The sequence below is a fragment of the Chrysochloris asiatica genome, unplaced genomic scaffold (genome assembly GCF_000296735.1).
Source record: "Chrysochloris asiatica unplaced genomic scaffold, ChrAsi1.0 scaffold00038, whole genome shotgun sequence".
In the NCBI taxonomy this organism is placed as follows: domain Eukaryota; kingdom Metazoa; phylum Chordata; class Mammalia; order Afrosoricida; family Chrysochloridae; genus Chrysochloris; species Chrysochloris asiatica.
This window is the reverse complement of record NW_006408556.1, coordinates 19,076,319-19,092,086: the sequence shown is the minus strand read 5'-3', so window position 1 is coordinate 19,092,086 and position 15,768 is coordinate 19,076,319. Positions and strand designations below refer to the sequence as shown.

The 15,768-nt window shown below is 37.9% G+C and overlaps 1 protein-coding gene across 1 annotated transcript in view; it reads left to right on the top strand.

Annotated features, from left to right (window-relative positions):
* LOC102821257 (24-hydroxycholesterol 7-alpha-hydroxylase-like) overlaps nucleotides 1–15,768 on the top strand; it is a 95,998-nt gene that overhangs the window by 13,898 nt on the left and 66,332 nt on the right. The window contains exons 3-6 of the mRNA XM_006860607.1: nucleotides 1,446–1,620; nucleotides 5,418–5,489; nucleotides 5,952–5,970; nucleotides 6,412–6,502. Coding sequence (XP_006860669.1) covers nucleotides 1,446–1,620; nucleotides 5,418–5,489; nucleotides 5,952–5,970; nucleotides 6,412–6,502 — 357 coding nt within the window. The remainder of the gene's footprint in view (nucleotides 1–1,445; nucleotides 1,621–5,417; nucleotides 5,490–5,951; nucleotides 5,971–6,411; nucleotides 6,503–15,768) is intronic.

The following is a 15,768-nucleotide window of genomic DNA, read 5'->3' as shown; positions in this document are numbered from 1 at the left end:
AAATCCTTGATAGCTTCAGTCTTTTCTCCATTTATCATGATGCTGTTTATTGGTCTAGTTTTGAGAATTCCTGTTTTCTTTCAATTGAATTTCAAGAAGTAACATATCCTAAAGAGCTAATGGTACTGAAGGAATGGCACGGCACTGAAGGCTTCCTTGGAAAACAAGGCTCCAGGAGTTCTCCGAATATCAATTGAAATGTTTCAACAAACTGATGTAGCATCAGAGGTACTCATTGTCTATAAGAAGAAATTTGGAAGAAAGCATCCTGGTCGACAAACTGGAAGAGATTCATATTCGTGCTCATTACAAAGACAGGTGACCTAGTGGAATGTGGAAACTATTGAGCAACATCATTAATATCACATACAAGTAAAATTTTGATAAAGATAGGTAAAAAATGGTTGCAGCACGTGTATAGGAAGCTGCCAGAAATTCAAGCCAGATTCAAAGAGATAGCAGATTGTCAGTGAATTTTTGCCAAATTCTGATGCTACATTCTTCTTCAGCATCTCTGATTATTTACACAGCAAACAGACTGAACAAATCTGGGGGGAAGAATACAACACTGAGGCACATCTTTCCTGAGTTTAAGTCATGCATATTCCCTTGTTTTGTACGAATTACTGCCTCTTGGTCTCTGTACAGGTCCCACATGAACATAATTAAGTGTTTAGGAATCCACATTTTTCTCAATGTTATCCACAATTTGTTATGATCCACACAGTTGAATGCCTTTGCATAGTCACTAAAACATAAATGAACATCTTTCGGGCATTCTCTGCTCTTAAGCCAAGATCTGTCTTATGTCAGCAATTTATACTGTTGGAGAATATTAAGTGCCGTTGAGTTTGTTCCGATTCATAGCAACCTTCTATAGGGTTTCTGAGGAGCAGCTGGTGAGTTTGAACCACCAACCTTGCAGTTCATACTGACCTTTCAGTCTAGTGCTTATCCTATAGTGCCACACCATGGGCTGCCATAAAAATTTAAAAAATCTGTCTTGGAAGAAGTACATCCAGAATACTCCATAGAAGTGAGGAGGATGAGACTGTGTCTTACTTAATTTGGACATGTTACCAGGAGGAAGAAACCCTCCAAACTTTATTAAGAATGGGAAGCCAATGAAAGGTTTTAAGCATGGAAATAAAATCATCACCTTTGTGCCTCCAGGGGTTACTCTTAATTATCCAAGAATACAGATCAACCCGTAATGTAAATCACTCTAAATACTTGCTACATACTGTCTCAAATTATAGGTAGAATATTGGTAGGGTGGTTTTTTTTGTTTGTTTGTTTGTTTTTTTTTTTTACAGGAGGTGATTTTATCCCGTATACTGAGTCACTTAGCTATAGCCCCTATTAACCAAGTAAAAGTAGAGATATATTGACTGCATTTTAGCAAAATTGTTTCTTATTTTGAAAATAGTTTTCTCTTTCTATAGTATCAATTCCAAAGGATACATATTTGTCACTGCATGACAAACTCTATTTTACGATGAAAGGAAAAATGGGGACCTTGAACTTATTTCACCTCAAGGAGCAACTGATTGAAGAATTACATAGACAAATGGAGAATTTAAGTCCTCATGGGACAATGGATCTGGACAATTTAGTAAGGTAAGTAGACGTGCTAATATGATTTATTCTTGCCTTTTTAGAAAAAAAAAAAAAAAAGTGAAGCCTAAAATTTGTGCTTTAGAACTTATCTGGTGAATGAAGTCAGACAGACTAAGCTATTAAGAGACTAGTTGATAGTTTAAGTTCTGGTTTCCAGTTTGTTGTTAAGTACTGTCAAGTCAGTTCCGACTCATAGCGAACCTGTATAGGGTTTCCAAGGGATGGCTGGTGAGCTTGAACTTCCAAACTTGCAGTTCACACTGACCTTGTAGTCCAGTGCATTAACCCATAGTGCCACACCAGGACTCCGGTTGTCAGTTTCGCATTTCTAAGATAAGGCAATATGATGTTGTTGTTGTTGTTAAGTGCAAGGCAATATGATGAGCTAAGTCAATTACACCCTTATAACAGATTTACCTTGATTTCTCCTTATCCATTCCATACCGTTTATATACTCCACATGGACTCATCCCTTATGACTATCATGCATCTGTCAGAATTTTAATAAGCTTTTTAATGCAGTCTGTGATTAATAGATCAAGGGGACATTGAGAGAGCAGACAGGAAAGAGAAGAGTCATGAAGTTGGACAAAAGTCCAGGAGATGTTTGTGAGGCGTAAGGCAGCTGCAGCAAAGTCAATGTGGACCTACTTCAAGAAAGGGAGGGCCAGGAGGCAAAGCAGAGTACTGGAGGGGCCCTTGAAGTACTCGGCCTATTATGAAAGTTTTTGGCAAAATTATAGGTTGACATGGGGACTGTGAAGAAACAACTGCACATGTGCAAGGAGATTTGGTGAATTCTTGGGTATTGAAGGCAGGCTTTAACAGGTCTAGTTCATAAAACTGAACACCTTGAACATTTAATTAGAGAGCCAGAAAGAGAGAAAACAAACAAAAATGAATAACCAAACTTTTAGAATACCCTACAATAAAACAAAGCAATATTCAGGTTATCTTCAAAACTCTGGGGGGAGGGGGATCCTGAAATTTCTAGTGGCAAATAAAACTGAAACAAGTGTTTACTGTTATGAATTTAGGGTAGTTTGCTACAGTAATTATTTTACTACAGTAAAGCAACATTCCATTAAAGATACTATGTTTTAATATGCTATACTTTACATTTTCAGGATCCTGTGAAATATTAAGAAAATTGGTGACTAATGTTTTTTGTTTGGTTAAGTCCTCTGGTTATCTTTTTTCTTAGTTTGGCTATAGTCAACATAATCAAGGCAATATATGGGCTATATCTTAGTTTATCTTTATTGGCTATATAAATATGGTGAATTGTACTGAACTAATTTATTTCTGCTTCATATTTGTCAGACTCTTCTAATGCTTGCTTTGATGTTGTTGTTAGGTGCCTGATGTTAGGTCAAGTTGGTTCTGACTGATAAAGACAATAGAATGAAACACTGCTCTGCCCTGGGCCATCCTCACCATTATTGTTATACTTGAGCCCATTGCTGCTGCCACTATGCCAGGCCATCTCATTGGGGATTTTTCTCTTTTTTGCTGACCCTCTACTTTACTAAGCATGATGTCCTTCTCCAAGTACTGATCCTTTCTGATAACATGTCTGAAGTATGAGAGACAGTCTCACTTTCCTAGCTTCCAAGGAACATTCTGACTGTCCTTCTTCCAACACAGATTGTTTGTTCTTCTAGTAGTCCATGGTACTTTTAATATTATTCTCCAACATCTTAACTCAAGTGCATCATTCTTCTGTGGTCTTAGAAACCTTTATCAAACAAAAATATCAAAGTGTGAAGCTACTGTTTCTTGATATATCCTCCATCTAGATCTAAATACTTCTAAAGGTGGTATTTCCATCTCTCTAACCATTCCCCAAAGTATTCTGCATGCTTTGATTTATACAGCATCAAGATGTTTGGACATTCTCAAGGGACTCCAATAGTGTTCCTTTTCAATGCTCTTTGTGTTGGAGAACAAAAAGAAATCAAAAGGGGCAAGATCAAGGCTGTAAGGTAGATAAGATAAGATGTCTCAAGCAAACTTGAAGACAGCCCTTGCCACCCTTGAAGAATGAAAGGTACATTTTCACAATGGAAAAAATGCCTCAGCACAATTTTGGTGGTATTTTATTCACCAGTGTGAATAGTTTTCCATATTCTTAAATTTCTTCCTAAGAAACCCCCATGGCCATCTTTTGAGAAAGCTCTCATGACCCCCGTGTTATCCTAGAAAATCTATCAGAAAGCAGGCTCCACAAGCTTCTGACAGACCTCCCTGCCCTGAATTTAACTGGACCAGAAGATACACTCCTGGTGTGGCACTGTAGGATCAGCACTGGACTACAGGCCACAAGGTTGGCAGTTCAAACCCACCAGCTGCTCCTCGGAAATCATGTACAGGGTTGCTATGAGTGGGAACTGACTCGACAGCACTTAACAACAAGGAGACTAATGGGTCCTGGTGTTATGCTGTAGGATGAGCACTGGACCACAAGATTGGTTTGAACTACAAGGTTGGTGGTTCCAGCTCACCAGTCATTCCATGGGAATGCTATACTGGGTTGCTGTGAGTCAGAACCAACTGGATGACACGTAACAACGAGATTAAGACAATTGTGTTACTGGAACTTGTCTGGAACCATCCACTAAGCATGTTTAAATATGTTTTGTTTGATATAAATGTATGCATATATGAATTAGGATCCTAGTAGCAATATTTTTAACCTACCCTCATATTTGTGTTTGTTAGTGACTGATAGAAGACTATTTGTCATATAATAGATATTCCATAAATATTTATTAAATCATTTTTGAATGGATGAATAAGTGATGCTGAAGAACATCTTGAATTCATCTTCTCTTGACCCAGAAGGATAAGAGCTTTTGTCTTTTCCCTCCTCACCTTGGTTCTTAACTCTCCAAAACAGTGGAGTGACTCTGTGGATGATGGCTCTGCACGTCAGTGAGCTCCGTGGTCCTTCTGATTTTTGCTCAATCCTAACCATGACTTGACCTCATGGGCAAAGTATTACTTGGTACTATTAGAGTCCTTTCCTAAGTGTGGGTACACAAAAACTTCAAAGTTACTTATTCTTGTTTGTTGATTTGGTCATGTAGATAAATGTCCTACTGATTATCCTTTTATATGGCTTTTTTCCTTTTTGTTAAATTACTTTTTGTATGTTAAGTAGAAAATAATATTTATTTTTTAAAAGAGAAAACTCTTTTAAAAAGATGCATTAAAAGTGATAACTAACACTCTTATACAGCCATTTATAGTTTAGTTGAGTTCCTGTGTTTGTCATAAAAATAAGTCTGACCCAATTTTAGTGAATCCCTAAAGTTTGAATTAAGTACATAAAACTCCAAACCCTTCTTTAGAGTAGCTAAAAATAAAAAAAATAATAAAAATCTATGTGTTATGTGTTATCACAAAGGTCTTCCCCCTCCCAACGTGAACTCTAACTCTTCAAATAAGATGAACTGAGAGTTGTGTGGGTAATCATTCAGTCAAACTCTACATTCCCATCTATAGATGTCCCTAGAAAGGGCCTGAATGGGGAGACAGGAGAGAGCATGTAGCATCAGGATCTATGTGACAATGCACCAGGCGATCTCTGGGAAAGCCGTTCTAATCTAAACAATTCACAGAAAGAGGGTCTGCGATTGTAAAGGCCTTGATTCTCCTGTTCATGTTGTTGATATAAACAGTATCATATTTATTTTTGCAATATCAGTTTAATGTCATAAGGGGGAGGTGGCTATGAGCAGTATTTAATTCGGGCATTTCCTTTCAGAAAACTGCTCTTCCTCTTTTGACCACAGAGGGGAGTACTGGAATTACATAAAGCTACATAATGGCTCACAAAAGAAGCAAAGAGACTACATGTACACAAGGTATCTTTGAGTCTCTTTAGGACTGAATTTCTTACATATAGTTGCTTTGACAAAAAAATGTTTACAAAAAAATTGGAAGGGAAACCCAAGTTGCTTTTAATGATTAATATAGGTTTCCTTTGTTGCATAACTAGAAGAAATTTTAAAAAGGAGTGGAAAGTGAATGTTTAACTAAAAGCAGGACAGTTTTATTTTACAAACTATAAACATTATTTCTTCACAATGAGGAAATATACAAAAGACTTTTGTTTGGATCAGAAAGAGGCCCCTCAAGTATATATATTATATTCGGTAACACCCAGGCCTGAAATAACCCTGAGTTAGCAGTACTGTCATAATTTATGACATTTTTAGTATAGTTTCTTGGGCTGATTTAAAATGACCATATTTTATTTGCAGTGTATGGTTTGCTAATTCACTCGTATTTTAAGGAAATTAATTTTTTAAATGTCTTTGTTTTAGATTAAGTGCTATATTCGAGGTTTCCAAATTTTAGTGTATGCCTATATACACTAAACAATTTAAACAACATTTTAATATTGCTATTAAAAATGTGAAAGCCCTTTAGTAACATACTTATAAAATGTATCTAAGCATATTCTGCATTTCTTTTAAGTGTTAGTGGTTGATATTAAATATAGGAGTTCTTAGCTGGCACAAATGGTTAAATGTTGGACTATTAGCCAAAAGTTGGCAGGGAACCTACCCTGTAGGTGCCACTAAAGGAGCCCTGGGGATCTGCTTGTGAAAGGTCACACACAGCCTTGACAACCCTGTGAAGCACAGTTCTGCTCTGACACACATGGAGTCTCCATGAGTAGGGATTAACTAACTAGAAAGCAGCGATTTAACTGGTCAGTACTAAATAGGCTTTTGTTCACCTTCAAAAAAGTCGTGTCTGACATGTTTTTCCTTTTTTAAGGTTGCCTTTTGGACCCTTGCCTTTGTCCTTTCTCATCCTAACATCCACAAGACTATTATGGAAGACATTTCTTCTGTGGTGGGCACAGCAGGTATTAATCCAGAATGAAATTACATCATTGAAGACACATCTCATAATGTGTGTTTGTCACTTTTAGCTAAGCGAAATGCCCCTAATTTAACATAATTCACAATTCAACAGAATTTGTTATATGCTTGAGGGTACTATTCAACCAGGTGGAATCCTAGTATTTAATAACTATTATGGATTTTGAGGTCATCTAATCCAACACTCTTATTTCTGAAACCTAAATTTACATATTATGCCCAGGTTTGCTCTTTTAAATCCTTTGATCTCCCTCACCTCTGAAACTTGGGAGCAAATGTGTTTTGGAATGAATGATTTTCCATATTCTATATAAATAATATTGTATATAGTCGATGTATTTCATAGCATTCAGGTCAGGTAAGATTTGCCACCATAATGTACAGTTCTTTGAGATTCGCAGGTTTAGGAACTGTACACAGGAATTGTGACCTTACACTTTTACGTTCAGATGTGGAATCTCAATTTGTTATCTCATCTTAAAAGTAGAAATGATCTCTAATTGAGAGGGCTAAATGATTTCTTAGCATAATTTGGATTATTTGGGGTGTTTTTTTGTTTTTTTTCTCAAAATCTTAATGTGTCAAGTAACATATTCTAATCTAATATAAAAATATTACTAAAGGACTTGGGTTTGTGTCTTAGTTTCTTAGTGTTACTGTAATAGAAATAACACAAGTGGATAGCTTTAAAGAAAATATACTTCCTCACAGGCTAGGAGGCTAGAAGTCCAAATTCAGGGCACCAGCTCAGGAAGGCTTTTTTTCTCCTAGGCTCTGGGATAAGGTTCTTGAAATGCTTTCTAGTTCTTAAGCATCCTTTTATCTACTTGAATGTCATCTCCTCAGATAAATCTTTTAGGATTACCCTATCTAAAGTCATTTTCTTTCATTCTGCCCCTAGTGATTTTATAACTCACCTTGTTCCTTATTTACCTTATAAGAATTATTTTCACTTATTTATTGTTGTTGTTGTTTTTAAGTACTGTCGAGTCGATTCTGACTCATAGCAGCCCTGTAAAGGGTTTCCAAGGAAAAGCTGGTGGGTTTGAACCGCCAACCTTGCAGTTAGCCCTCATCCTACAGTGCCACACATCTTTTATCGTCTATTCTTTACCACCAGAATGAAACCCCTCCAAATACCAGGAACTAGATCTGTCTTGGTTTCCATAATATCCCCAGCTGCCTGGGGCCTAAAAATTATTCACCACATTAAAAAAAAATCAATTTAATGAATAAATAAGAGTGTATGGAAATTTTTAGGAGATAAATGTCATGGTCAAACCATTATCTGCAGCTCTACCACCTATCCCATTGTTGTTGTTGTTGTTGTCAAGTGCTGTGGAATCGGTTCTGATCCATAGCAACCCTGTATAGGGTTTCCGAGGAGTGATTGGTGAGCCTGAACCACCAACCCTATGGTTCAAAGCGACTTTGTAGTCCTGTGCATTAGCCCACAGCGCCACACACACCAGGACTCCTGACACTGTGTATTAAATTGAGTGTTTTCTGTGTATAAAATTGTAATAACTTTCTACAGGACCTTAGTCTGAGCCAAAATCTGATAAGCACTTTGAGACACTGAGCAATTTCAAGCCCAAGAGCTCATCTGAATAATAATGAATGTTAACAGTGCTCTAGGGGTTTGAACTCTGTAAAGCATTTCCTTGCTTGTAAATTTATTTTGTCCCTTACTCTTGGGAGAAACATACATTATTAAATCACTAATGACCTGACAATATGTTGCCTTGTTACCTAGTTTGGGGGTAGAATTCTTGTAAATTAGTTATTCTGTGTTAAACATTACAGCTAAGCATATTAGGTTCAAACCATACTTCTACATACACTCCACACAGGGTCGCTATGAGTCAGAAGTGACTTGACGGCACTTAACAACAATTCCTAGGTAAAGTAATCCCTTGCTTACTGACTCCATGGAAGCAAACCAAGTCTGGTCTCCTCCCCTTTCTCATGAAACATCAAACTTTCATGAATTTTGACAGTTTTAAAAAAGCACATAAATCATCTGAAACACCTATGCAGTAGCCCAAGCTAAATGCATGGCCATCCCTTGATTCTGTTTACTTAAAATTCTACGTACTGATAGCTCAATCAAGTTTTGTTTCCTTTGGGGGTGTCATCTGTTCTCAGTGTAGTAAACATGGCTGAATCCACAGAAATGATGGAGGGAAATTAAACGATTCCTCTTTTTACTTTAACTTTCAACAATATATCTTTCTTGATTTAATTATATTTATTGAAACATTTATGTTTTAATTTATTTAGGTAGAATTCCATGAATGTATCATATGGTTTCTTTTTTCTTTTAGTTTAAGATATATGTACTTTTTTTTGTTGCTTCTTTGTACTTTTTCATTTTTTTTTTACATTAATGAAAATGACATTTTAGTAGAAGAGATTAATCAACCTAGCATAGGTCCTCATATTTATGGGCAATTTATCTAAATAATCCTAAGCATTACATTTGGGTCCTTTTTAGACTGTATTATAAAACAATTTTCTATTGTAATTCAGTACTCCCATTCTGATGATCTACCCATCAAAAGAGGCCCATACGTTCTTAAAAATAAATAAGAAACAAACAAACATACTCTGGAGTATATAGCAAATCTTGCTGTTTGGTGTTATCCTTTTCCCTTTATAGTTTTAATGTAGGCTACACATACAACAAGACATGTAGGGAATATGATGACTCTGTAGAGTAAGCACTGGACTGTGAACCACAAGATCAGTGGTTCAAGCTCAGCAGCTGCTCTGCAAAAGGGAGATGAGACTTTCTGCTCCTACAAAGATGCACTGCCTCAGTAACCTTACACAGGGTCACTGTGAGTCAGAACCAATTTGACAGCACTTAACAACAAACAACATATACAACGTAGTTTTATGCCATCCATTTTACCTGTGCACTCATTAAGGGACAAATTGATAATAATTTTTCTGTTTTTAAAGGAACCAAGTTAATTAATAAAAATGTACTGACACAGAAATAAACCTATCTTACATGTGGTGTTGTGGGTTAATGTGCTCGACTGTAAGGTTGGTCTGCAAGTCGGCGGTTCAAGTTCACAAGCCACCCCTCGGAAACCCTATATAGGGTTTCTATGGGTCAGAACCGACTCAATGGCACTTAACAACAACAGCAATATACAAGTCAGAGTCCTGGTGAGCACTGTAGCTTATGCACTGAACTGCTAACAGCAAGGTCAGCGGTTCCAACTCACTAGCAGCTCCCTGGAAACCCTATACAGGACCACTCTAAGTTGGAACCGACTAGATAACAATTAGCAACAACAACATAACAAAGTCATTATTTTTGCCACATAAAAGACGCATTCCGAAAGTCACTAATTATGTAACTTTGGATAAGAGAAAATTTAACCAGAACTAATGGTGTAGTGCTGTGGGTTACTGCACCAGACTGTAAAGCCGTTTGAACAGCAAGGTCGGTGGTTCAAGCTCACCAGCAGCTCCTTGGAAACCCTATACAGGGTCGTTATGGGTTGGAACCAATTCGACAGCACTTAACAACAACAATAACAAATCAGTAATGGTGAGATCCTCAGAATGGGAGTTCTGGATTACATTAGAAAATGGTTTCATACCAGTCTGAAAAGAAAATAGATGTAATTCCTAGGACTGCTTAGGTAACTTACCCACAAGTATAGTCCTGACTTGATGCTTTAGGGTACACACTGGACTGCTAACCACAATGTCAGTTCAAACCCACCAGAAGCTCCTCAAAAACCTTACACAGGGTCACTATGAGTCAGAGTTGACAGCACTTAACAACAATTACGTAACTTTGGATAAGAGAACATTTAACCAGAACAAATCAATAGTATATTGGGTCACATTCTTTTCTGATTTAGCCCCAGTCCTGTTTGGGTGCAGACAAGTCAAGTAGTCTTACATGAAAACACTGTGTTTGATGGCTACACTCACTGTACAATGTGGAACAATTCTGTCACTGTTTATAAACAAGTTAAAAAGATAACTGAGTAATTAATAAAGCATGAATCCTATGGTGATGTTTTAGGCAAGATCCATATTGTGTACATTATTTTAATTAGTTGTACAGTTGTAGGTCATTGCATGTAGGCATTTTCATTTATTATTTAAACCTTGGAGCCTCTGTAATAGTGTAGTTACACACTGGGCTGTTAACTACAGGGCAGTTGTTGTTTTTAAGTGCTGTAGAGTTTGTTCCAATTCACAGCGACCCTGTATAAGACAGGTTTCCGATGAGTGGCAGGTGTGAATGAACCACCAATCTTGTGGTTTAAACTGACCTCGCGGTCCAGTATTGAGCCTACAGCACCACAAAGAGTGGGAAATTTGTATCTATCAGCAATTCCACAGGAGAAAGATGAGATTTTCTACTCCATAGAGATTTATAGCCTTAGAAACCCTACACAGGGTCGCTGTTTGAGTTGGAACCGACAGGACGGCAAACAGCAACAAATTTAGCGTAGTGGTTATGAATCAGGCTGTGAACCTCAAGGTCAGCAGTTTGAAACTACCAGCTATCTCGCAGGAGAAAGATGAGGCTTTCCGCCCCCATAAAGATTTAAAGCCTCGGAAACCCTGTACAGGGTCTCTATGAGTTGGAACCGACTCCACGGCACATAACCACCACCACCACATATGTTGTTGTTGTTAAGTGCCGTCGAGTCGGTTCCGACCCATAGCGACCCTGTACAGGGTTTCCAAGGGTGTAAATCTTTACGGGAGTAGAAAGCCTCATCTTTCTCCCGCGGAGCGGCTGGTAGTTCCGAACCGCTGACCTTAAGGTTCGCAACCCGATTCGTAACCACTACGCTACCAGAGCTCCTTACCACCACATATACTCATCACTTATTTATCTTGTAGGCAGCATCCCTCTGATTGGATACCAGGAACAACATTCTTGGAGACTCTGTCTTGGCACATCATAGTGCTAAATCCAGCTCACTCTTCCTGTCCCTCTGCAACCTGCTAGGGCTAAATGGCTGAGAGCCGAACTGGTTTTGTGATAGATTCTTGACCATTTGCACTACATGTTGTCCAATATATTGCCAGTGGGAAAAAGTTGCCCAGTAGTAAATTCAAGGGCACTCCAGTGTAGCGACGAATTAGTGAAGTTATTGTACTTAAAAATAAATCAAATAATTCTCTCCATACCACTGCTGGCCTGCCATTATGAATCTAATATGGAGACTCTAGAGGCTATGGAATATCATACAAGAAATCCCTTATAAAGCCTGGTTTTATTTTGCTAGTCTAACTTTTAAAATCCTGGAATGGACCTACAACAGTATTGAATTATTCAGGATCGTCTCACAAAATTGATAACCTAATTTTCCTCCATCAAGCCATGTATGTGGATGCTGCCTAGAAAGGTATTTATAAATACAGAGGTGTCATCTGAAGCTATTCTTTTTCCAGTAATAAATATGTAATTTTTAAAATGTTTTTTGTTTGGTTTTGTTTTTAAAATATACAAACTGTTAGTTTCTACTCCATTGACCTAGCTTTAATGCCCAGATTGAGTCTTGGAGTGAGGCATACATGGGTGATATATGGCTAGGAGTGATTTTCTAGGAAGCCATGTGTTTTCCATTATTCTGCCTTTAACCTCTAGAGGGGGTCTTTTGGCACACTAAAGCCAGGAAAGTTTGTGTGATGTCACTTTCTCCTCCTCGGTGCCTAGCTAGCTATAACAGTCTGAAAGAGATGCCTCTGGTAGTTGCAGATTACATGATGTTGTTGTTGTGAAGTGCCATCGAGTCAGTTCTGACCCTTAGCCACCCTGTATAGGGTTTCCGAGGAGCAGCTGGTGAGCTTGAACTGCTGACCTTGCAGTTCAATTGGCTTTGCAGTCTGCTGCATTAACCCACTGCGCCACACCAGAACTCCAGATTACTTGATAGCTCTGTTCAAATTTAGGAGTTGAGAGACAGTCCTTCTCCTGCACTTCTCATTTTATTAAGTCTTACACTGTCTCACTCTAGTGAAGCACTGTTAATCTGCGTTATTTATTTTCTACCTTCTTCATTCAGACACAGTTCTTGTTTCAGAATTTTCTGTTGAAGAACTGTTCAGGCATCTGAATAATCCTTTTTTCATTTAGAAAAGAACTGAAGTAAAAGGTTTTAAAGTAAGAGTCATCCTCCAAAGAACAGTTTGGGAACTCAGAATGAGTACAGGCTTTATCAAAAGGAATACTGCGAGACCAAAGTGTTGTTTACATCCTATTGTCTACTCATGGTCATCTTGTTTAGTCATCTCTCTCTCTCTCTCTTTTATTTATTATAAAGTGGACCTTCTCTTTTTTCTTTGAAACATGTTTCATAACTATGAAACAGGCTGTTTTATTTCCCAATAAACAGAAGCTGATAACCTCTTTTTCAGATATAAGAGAAATATTTCTGAAGATCACCAAAGTATTAATTTTTCAGAATAGGATCTCATAGCGTTGACGTGGTAAAGTGGCATTCAACTTTTCATGAAATGAAAGGATATTTTTATATGTGCATGCATGAGTGGAGAAAGGGTAGGAAGGCCCACCCTGCTGAGTCCTCACTCCTCATCCCCCATCTGTTGTAATAACCCACTCTATGCAATGGTGCATTTGTTGACCCATCTCTCTCAATCTACTGCTAATATAGTCCCTTTCTGAGTCTGTTGTAATGAATGTCAGAGTGAAGCAGCTGAGCAGAGTCTACTTCCAAAAGGTTATTGCTTATAACTTTTTAACAGAAATGTGCTTCTTTGATTATAAAATTTTATCCTAATTCCTTCAGATGGTAGAAAACTGTATCTAGCCCTAGAAAAGTGAGAAGAATTCAAGTTTGAAGCTCAGAAATGACCGAGATGTTAAGAAGAAACTGGTAGTTAAAGGGGAGGTTAGAAGGAGATGTGACTTGCTAGGCTCCAGCTACCATGCCTAAAATTCCACAAGGCCTATATTCTTAGTTTCCACACACAATTCCCAGGTTTATCTTTTGCTTTTCCCCACTCTGTATGCACTGCAAGTACGTTAACCTGCTTTGAAAGTCTTATTTCATATTCTGTTTGTGAAAAAAACACTTCTTTCACACAAGTTCTTCAATTAACTAGTGTTTCGCTTGCATAAATTATTGGGTTGGGAAAGGAGGAATTTGGAGGAAAGTCTAACACCTTATGTAAGCACATTGAAAAAAGGTTATGAATCGGGCTGTGAACCACAAGGTCAGCAGTTCAAAACTACCAGCTATTTCACAGGAGAAAGATGAAGCTTTCTGCTCTTATGAAGATTTACAGCCTCAGAAACCCTGTACAGGGTTGCTATGAGTTGGAACTGACTCCATGGCACATAACCACCACCACCACTACATTGAAAAAGAAAAAAAACCAAACCAAAACAAAAAAACACTGCTCATCTGTCATTTTGTGGTACTATGGTGATTTGTTTGTTGCTGGAAGCTATGCCACTGGTATGTGAAATTCTTGAGTGTCATCCACGTGGATAGGTTTCAGCACAGCTTCCAGTTTGAGACAGGCTAGAAGAAGTAGAGGCGGACCACTTCTGAGAAGTTAACCACTGAAAACTTTATGAATAGCAGTGGAACACTGTCTGATATAGTGCTGGAAGATGTGCCCTCATATTAGAAGGTACTCAAAATACAAATGTGAAAGAGCTGCCTTCTCAAAGTAGAGAAGACCTTGATGATATGGATGGAGTAAAGCTTTCAGGGCCTTCATTTGTTGATGGAGCATGATTCAAAATAATAAGTTAAATGTCGAATGTATGAAGTATGAATCTATAAAATCGGAAGTTGTCAAAAATGAAATGAGATTCATAAAGATAAATATCCTAGGTGTAAGTGAGCTGAAAGAGACTGGTGTTGCCATTTGGAATTGGGCAATTATATGGTTTACTATGCCTGGAATGACAAATTGAAGAGGAATAGCATCAGCATTCATCTAAAAACGAACATTTCAAGATCCATCTTAGTGTACAATGCTGCCTGTGGTAGGAAAATTCCCATATGCCTACAAGGAAGACAAATCAATGTGGCTCTCATTCAAATGCACCAACCACAAAAGCCTATGACGACACAACTGAAGAATTCTACCAAACTCTGTAGTCTGAAATTAATCAAGCACACAGCCAAGACTATTATTTGTGATTGGAATGTGAAAGTTGTAAACAAAGGTTAATGATTGGTAGTTGGAAAATATGCCAATGGTAATAAAAAAATGGTGCTGGAGATCCAATGAAAGACTTTTGAAGGACCTTTGTTATTCATTGTAATTACCCTTTTTTGAATAACATAAGCAGCAAACTATACATCTAGACTTTGCCAGATGGAATACAAAGGAATCCAGTTGACTACATCTATGGCAAGAGAGAAGCTCAATATCATCAGCCAAAATGAGGCCAAGAGCTAACTGTGGAACAGACTACTGTCTTTAGTGTGGATTATACCTCAATGTAAAGAAAACAAAAATTCTCACAACTGAACCAATAAATAACATCAAGATAAGTGGAGACAAGACTGGAGTTGTTAATTTTTTTTTTTTACTTGGATCCATAGTCAATGCTCATGGAAACAGCAGTCAAGAAATCAAATAATGAATTGGCTTGGACAAATCCACTGCCAAAACCTCTTTAAAGTATTAAAGAACATAGCTGTCCCTTGAGGACTAAAGTACACCTGATCCAAGTCATAGAACTTTTAATAGTATCACACATACTGGAGTCCTGGTGTGTTTCTGTGGGCTAATGCGTTGGACTGCAAAGTCCATTGATCTGCAAGGTCAGTGGTTCAAGCTTACCAGCTGCTCCTTGGGAACCCAATACAGGGTCGCTATGGGTCAGAATCAACGTGACAGCATTTAACAACAACACATGTGTTAATGTGGGTTAATGCGCCAGACTGCAATGTCATTTGAACTGCAAGGTCAACGGTTCAAGCTTACCAGCTGCTCCTCAGAAATGCTATACAGGGTCACTGTGGGTTGGAACCGACTCAATGGCACTTAACAACAACAACAATGCCTGAGAAAACTGCTAAATAAAGAAAAACCCTAGAAGAATATATGCATTTGAATTATGATATTGGTAAAGACTATTGAAAGTACCATAGACTGCCAGAAGAATGAACAAATCTGTATTGGAAGAAGTACAGCTAGAATGTTCCTTAGAAAGTAAGATGGGGAGACTTCATCTCACGTACTTTAGACATGTCAGGAGGGCCCAGTCCCTGGA